The sequence below is a fragment of the Pundamilia nyererei genome, unplaced genomic scaffold, assembly GCF_000239375.1.
Source record: "Pundamilia nyererei isolate P.nyererei 1_Seehausen unplaced genomic scaffold, PunNye1.0 scaffold00021, whole genome shotgun sequence".
NCBI lineage: Eukaryota > Metazoa > Chordata > Actinopteri > Cichliformes > Cichlidae > Pundamilia > Pundamilia nyererei.
Genome location: NW_005187422.1, coordinates 4,620,702 through 4,628,188, shown reverse-complemented (window position 1 = coordinate 4,628,188; position 7,487 = coordinate 4,620,702). Strand labels below are relative to the sequence as shown.

The window sequence follows — 7,487 nt, the reverse complement described above, 5'->3', positions numbered from 1 at the left end:
CCTGCACGTCCCTGCTCACGAGGGTCTTTATCAGATGCAAGGTCAGTGCTGACCTAAGCTATCAGTGTCATCCCCGTGAGGAACAGGGCTCTTCCAACACAGTGGAACTGAAACAGTCCCTCAGAAAGTCTTCAGTCTTCAGACCATCAAATGCTTGCCCTTGTCCAGCAGCCAGAGAGTGAACTTCAACAGGTAACCAAAGAAGTGATGAGCAGTCAGGCTTGTAACCTCCATTCCTACCTGTTCATGTTTCTAAAGTAGAATCACTGCAGTCATCACTTTAAAGATTCATTCTGCTGGTTTTCATCTTTGCTTTGTGTTCATATATAAACACTGAAAGAAAGACTGTATGTTTGTTCTCATTACATTAGGGCTTAGATGTTGTGCAGAGCTGCAGCCTAAGATTTATATTGTTAACTGAAAGCCATGAGACAATGTGTTTCAGGCCATTTTACGGAATGGTAAATGGTAAATGTCCTGTATTTGTATAGCACTTTACTAGTCCCTAAGGACCCCAAAGCGCTTTACACTACATCCAGTCATCCACCCATTCACACACACAGTCACACACTGGTGATGGCAGCTACATTGTAGCCACAGCTGCCCTGGGGCGCACTGACAGAGGCGAGGCTGCCGGACACTGGCACCACCAGCCAGAATAACTTTCTTGAGTGAGTAATTAAGTAATGTACTGTAATGTAATTGTAGTAACTCCATGGCAGACCGGTCCACAATTCAATGCTTTTCAGCATACTTTTATTGACTCGCGTCTATACACGGTTGTCGTTCCTGCACAGCTGCAGCTTTTCAGCCACCAGCCGAACTTACAAACACCAACAACAACCACATTTAACAGTCACAGACTTTTACGCCGGTGAGGCGTGATTGTGGATTGCAGGTGAATCCGCCTTCCCTGCAGCGAAGGCCACCCGAGTGGCGAGCAGCGGCGACGCAGCACTCACGACGTCCATCTTCAGCTGCGCACGCCTAGTCCTCCACCTCTGGCTGGGCAGGTGCGTGGGCCGTGGTGGTCCTGGCTGTTGCTCACCGGCCCTCCTCTGGGGAGCAGGAACGGATGCCGACCCCTACCGGGCACCAGCCACTCCCACCCGAGGAGTGAGGATGGGTGCGCCACAATAATGTACTTCTGGGTTAAAAGGAAAACATGAATACCCCATCTAATCAAAAAAGTAAACATTTCCAAATGTGAGAGGGTTTCTGTTAAGTGTGTGCCATCAGTATTGTGCAAACACAATTTAGTTTGCACTAAAAACTTCTCATAGTCTTATTCTCACAGTTTTATTTGAGAACACAACATCTGTCCGTACCAATAGAATACATTCCTCAGAGCTATGTTCATTAAATCTTCAAAGCAATGCTCATACCAAGTATTATTAAAAGATCAAAACATAATGAAAAACGCTGAAGAATAACCAACATGAATGAATTTACTCCGTGACTGACTCCAGCATTTTCCCAGGTGTCTTAACTTGTTATTTGGCTTGAGACTGTCCTCTGCCAATATCAGGAACAACCACAAACCACAAGCTTTTTTTTAATTTAGTCACATAATTGTTCTATTTATCACTCGTACTCGAATGGTTCTGTCATTACAAGCCCGTGTGGGCAAAGAAGTGGGTACTTTAATTTATGTGGAACATTCTTGAATATGTTGTGTTGGCAACAATCCTGCAGTCACAAGTTACAGACAATACGAAAGAACTGGCTCTTATGTGTTTAAGGTACATTCCTCTGCCATAATGAGGAAAACTGTCCAGATATAATTAATGTGGGGTCGAGGGGCTGTAAGGTTAATGCCCTTGGGTAAGATCCCATGTTGTTCAGATGGCATGCAAGTACCTTGAATTACCACCGTATACAAGTGCAGACCATTACTGGAACCGTGTAATGCAATCCCTGGATTTTAATTGCATCTCCAGTTAAAACACAAACTGCCTTATTTTGTTACTAAATGTTGCTAAGAGTGGCATATTGACAGAGATATAAAATTTGGTTGATTTTTAAAAACTTTTATTTCAGAAACCAGGCTGTAGGCGGTCAGTAATCACTGTCATTCCACGGTACGTCTAAGACTGTGTTTATGCCACGTAAACCATAATTGAGGCTGGGCAAAAAAACAACAAAGAATAGGAGATCTTTGTGGTCATGGTTAAAAACCAAGTCTGAAGTGTTTTTGACAAAACTCTTGTGTGCGAAAAAGTCACTGCACACCCATTTAATAGCACTTACTGATCCAAGCCATCATCCAACAGGACAACAAGTACACATTGTCTGCTGGAGTGTGACACGATGCAAATCCTTCTTTACTCTTTTGCAGGAAAATTGCAATACAGATCCATCTTTCACAAACATGTGCAGTGTTGACTGCTTCTTACACTGGCATGGAGCAATGCCCCTTACCCAACTTCATGTTCTTCAGAATTAGTGAAATTCTTTACGACACAGTATGAGCGGTGCTAAGTTCTATTGACGGGTAACACAAAGGTTTTTTGACTACTCTTGACTGATGCCTAAATACATATACGGCAAATACTGGCACTTCTTTGGGATTATTTTATATGCATACTATATAACATTAATGTTACCCTGTCTAGGAATCATCGGCATGTACAAACCATGCACAGTTTTAATATTTTATCTTTATTTATTACAGAGACATAAATACAGCAGATTTAATATGAATGCTAAAGCTCTCTGAAGTTATGCTGCATAGCTCTGTATGTCAGTTACTCAAATGCAGGATAATATTTATAATAGTGCTGACCTCGCTGTGCAATACAATAAACATGGTGTGCTGACTTTATCAGAACAGATACAACAGCTAGTTGCAACAGTTTATTATCCCTGTGTAACGGAGCCTCTGATCAGACATGTTAATTAGGTATCAAGTTTATTTTAAATATCTTTAAATAAAGCCTGATGTTCATCAGGATGTTTCAAACATGAAGCAAAGAAGTCTTCCATTTGTCCGAGTTCATCTGCGTTTGAGTTATTTTAACATCCGTCCTGCACAGGTGGTCAGCTGTTTACTCCGTGGTGCAGTCATTTACCTTTTAACATCCACCAGGCTGCCAGTTAACCACGTAGTGGTAGAGTTAGTTAGTCGACATTTAGCCACGTGGTAAAAAAGCATAGTTTTAGAAAGTGAAACATCTTAACTTTGAAATCAACTCTCTTATATGCACTTTGGCTTTAGAGATCTTCTGTTAGATTTCCATGTGCTATGCCAGAGAGGTAAATATAACAGAGTAGATGTGAATCTAACCTTGCCAGTACTCCCCCAAAGATTACTGCCAGTATGATGGATGTTAAGAGGTTAAGAAAAACAGACGAAAAAGAAGTGCCACCTTAAATTTACTTTGTGGTACAAACTTTTGTACTTTTCTAAATTTTTCAATACAGAGACTTGCTGGCTAGAATAATCAGATATATCTATATACAACATCTTATAACACTTTTACTATCGTATTTGGTTTGTATGAAAAATAACTTATAGCCTTTATATATTGGAACACATTTCACACACACACGACCGTGGAATGGATTCAGCTTATAAAACAGACTGCTAACTTTTGTTTTCAGTTCTGTTACCTCCAAAAATCTCAGACGTGCTTTACAATAAAGAACATCCTAATGTAATGATACAAAGAAAAAGAAAAGATATCCTGACTCTTTCAGTAACTGTGACAAACTGAATTTGTAAAAAAAGAAAGCAATGCTGACTTCCTGGCTTTGATGTTGTGCCAATGTTGCCATGGAGTTTCAGTGATGTCCCTGGAGCAGAGGCATCCACATTGTGTGTGAGCAACCAAATGTCTTATAGTCCGCACAAATCAGCCATGTAAACTAGCTTCAGTTGTGTCAGAGTAATGGAAACCATCATGCACACCTGCTGAACAGACACAGACAGCAAGTTCTGAAAGATGAGCAGAGGTTGGCAGGAGAGAAGAGGGGCGGAGATTCTGTTAGCGTCCAACGTGGAATTGCTGGCTTTTAGATTTGTGCAAGCACCTTTGGTGTTACACATCCTTCAGTCTGATGACAAGACACTACAAGATATCCACCTACAGAAACGCAGACATACACGCTATGTCTTAGAATGTGTAACCACTTTTCAGTTCATAGGCCTGCCGCTTTTAATGCACTTATTTCACAGCAGGGCCACTCCGCTGAGTTGCTGTCCTCTCGTCTGTTTTTGGCAATGCTGTGTGTGGTCTCGTCTGACTGTGGAAAAACAACACACATCTTAAAGTCAAATTCAAAGAGGATCATTTCTGTAATACTGCTAACATAATTACAATCACTATTATTGTTTATATGTCACCCTATTAGAGCACTTCGCTCTCGCACTGCAGGCCTACTTGTTGTTCCTAGAGTATTTAAAAGTAGAATGGGAGGCAGAGCCTTCAGTTTTCAGGCCCCTCTCTTGAATTATAAACCTGTTAGTTGAATAAGTTTAATTAGGTAACAGTAAGGTTGAACTCCTTTGCACTGGAAAAGAACGATGTCATGATCCTGGATCTCTGACCCTGTGTTTCAGTTTGAGTTTTGTTTGGTTGCAGTTTAATTTTTCACTTTGTGTATTTACTTTATATTTATGCCCAGTAAGAGGTTTTGGCTGTTTTGCACTCCCAGTCTAGTGTTCAGGTTTTTCAGCTCTCCACTTCCGTCATGTCCCCTAAGCTCCTTGTGCTGTAAAGTTAGAGGTGTAAATTTGATGCATCCCCAGGATGCTCACTAAATACAGGAGGCTAAATCATTCATCCGCTGATAGACTGGCCACCTATAACAACTGCAGTAGGCTTCAGACCCCTTGTGATGCTAAGTTGGACAAGAACAGAAAAGGATGGATGGAAATATCTGTCGCCGAATGTGAACAAAGCTGATGATTCAATGCTGTCTTCCAAGTATATCATGTGTTACTTCCTCTTTATGCTGTCTCTGTTCCGGCATGCTAGAACCATCTGGATGCTGTGGTGAAGTTATTTATGGCACAGCAGAAGAGGATGAAAATTGTGCTGTTAGGTAGGTTATTTATACTACAGCAACATTTTGGGAAATGTAAGACATTTTAAGACCTTTTAATTTTTTTTAAAGAAATAGAATAATACTGGCATACAACACATTCATTTGTTTTATTTCGTATCGCACCTCTACCTGATCTTGCAGAAGCTGATGCAGTCCACGTCGCTGTATTGTGAGCACGCGCAGCGCTGAGCCTCCACCCCTATCCTCACCCGCTCGGTCCTAGTGGAGCGTCTTAAACGCAGGGAACCCTGGTAACTGGACATACCAAATGGTACTGTGTGCCTAAAAGAAGAAAAGCAGACACAATGCACTTACTGACCACAGAACTATGAGTTTTACAGCTGGAAGCATACATCAGTGTTAGTTTCCACAAGTACACTTTACTGGGTGATATGAATTTTGTCATCACCTGCCCCCTGTTGTGACTGCAGAGACACTACACTACAAAGCACCAACATGCACCCTGAAGGATGGAACAAAAGAGAACAGCTACTCTGTGGCTTCCCCAGCTGCCTGTGTGCATGTCCACAAGCAAGCATAATCCTGGCCTTGGGATGTTTATTCTCTGACTCTGCATCAAAGGGGTGCAGCTTACACTCTGTTGTGGTTATATGAGGGTAAAGGTACTCTGTGGTGGTTCTAATTTTTGTCTTCCAACTCTGTGATAAAAAATGGGGGCAGAATATATAAAACACCTTTCGGAACAATTCAACCCAGCACATCACGACCACAACACGACACTGCTGCCTAAAAATATCCCTGTTATTCACTTCTTAACATCAAGCAGGTGAGCCATCTAAGTTTAGGATTCAGTTAATATCCATTCCTTTTCATGAAATTTTCACCTGATTAGTTTAGACCAGGGGTCTGCAACCTATAACACCCAAAGAGCCATTTGGACCCGGTTTCCACGCAAAGGAAAACATTGGGAGCTGCAAATACTTTTTGAAATTGACATGAGGTTGTTGTCTGATTTGCTGAGCCAGAGGATGGATGTCAGAGAAATGAAAGAAGTGTAGTGACCCTCTTTTTTTTTTTTAGGATGAAAGATAACACTATATTGTTTTTTTACCTTTATGCTTTGTTTGAACAACTACAGTTTGCTGCTTATGAAATCCATGAAGTGGTACAGAGAAAATTACATTTTATTTATGTAATTAACATATTTTGAACTTGTAAAGAAATATAACAAAAGGAAAGCTGAACTAAAATGATCCAGCAAACAAAAACTGTTATATCGCCTTTGGGCTTTTGGAGCCTTGACCTGACTTTACAAAAATAATTGGAAAAAAAAAAAGCTGCACCCATGCGTGCAGCCGCGTGTGAAAAGTGGTCAATAAAGAGATGCTGAAAAGCGTGTTCATGCAAACATCGTCAGGTCTGTCGTGGTATGTTTACAATGGGACTTCTGCTCCTGAACCTCTGCGCACAGCGTCTGCAGGTCGGGGCTGTACGAAGCCGGTTTCATCTTTACGCAGGACTGTAAGCTGTCGTCTGTGAGGCGTGAGCGCTGTTTGTTTTAACATAGTTCACGGAGAAGAACAGCTGATAATGTGGATCCATAACTGGCCTACCTGGGGATGAAAGTCTCGATAAATGCACGGCGTTTCGGCGGCTACACCGGCTTCCGCGAGTGTGACGCTTATTTTGATCGATGAAAAAATAATAGAATATAATTTTATTTTTATATTTCAAGATCACAATAATCTTCCAATTTAGAACTACAAGGTAAAAAAGAACTAACATAAATAAATTACACTTCAGCTAAATACTTCCAATTTATTTTCCCAAACCACGCGGAGCCGCACTATAAGGACTAAAGAGCCGCATGCTGCCGACCCCTGGTTTAGACCAAACAGACAGTAATGTGAAAACGTATAGGACTTCATTTGAATTGTAACATTTTCTAGTTTCTGGAAATGCTTTTCGAGCATATGTATAAAACAAAAGGCAACACCACGCTAGCTTTTTGGTTTGTTTTTAATCATCCATGGCTATGACTCCAACCTCAGTCCCAAACGTAGCTCCAAACTCTAATTGTCTGTTTTTGGAGAAAAGCAAAGAGGAGAGAAACATAACGAGTTTTTCCTGGACTTGAAATGAAACAATAAAGATGCACTAACGTCTCAGTTTCTACAAAAATGATATATCAGCAAGTACAGAAACTTTTGCACAGTTTCTCTGTTTTCATGGACAAATTAATGTAAATGGAAACAGAGATCTTCATGCAAGTTTTGGCTTCAGTCTGGAACAAATGGACACTGCCAGATGCTTAGTTTCTGTTTTCATGATGTTTTGTCAGGCTTTAACTGCAAATGCCCTCAACTGCTGCTTTTTCAGGCGTTTTTCTGCGAAAAGTGAAAACCATGTATAGTTGGGTTTAGGTCAGGTGATTCCACTGATCCTAAACGCTGTGGTTTAGTGAGCTGAAGGTACTC

General features: G+C 41.0%; 1 protein-coding gene across 2 annotated transcripts in view; it reads right to left on the bottom strand.

Annotated features, from left to right (window-relative positions):
• Positions 1-1,482: 1,482 nt before the first annotated feature.
• LOC102209326 (endothelin-3) overlaps positions 1,483-7,487 on the bottom strand; it is a 20,386-nt gene continuing 14,381 nt past the window's right edge. Inside the window, exons 3-4 of one of the 2 annotated variants that reach the window (XM_005726718.1) lie at positions 5,179-5,331; positions 1,483-4,245 (exon numbers count right to left, since the gene is read on the bottom strand). In XM_005726718.1, coding sequence (XP_005726775.1) covers positions 4,167-4,245; positions 5,179-5,331 — 232 coding nt within the window. In that variant the 3' untranslated portion in view covers positions 1,483-4,166. Of the gene's footprint in view, positions 4,246-5,172; positions 5,332-7,487 lie in introns of both variants that reach the window. The other variant, XM_005726719.2, reaches the window with a different exon arrangement.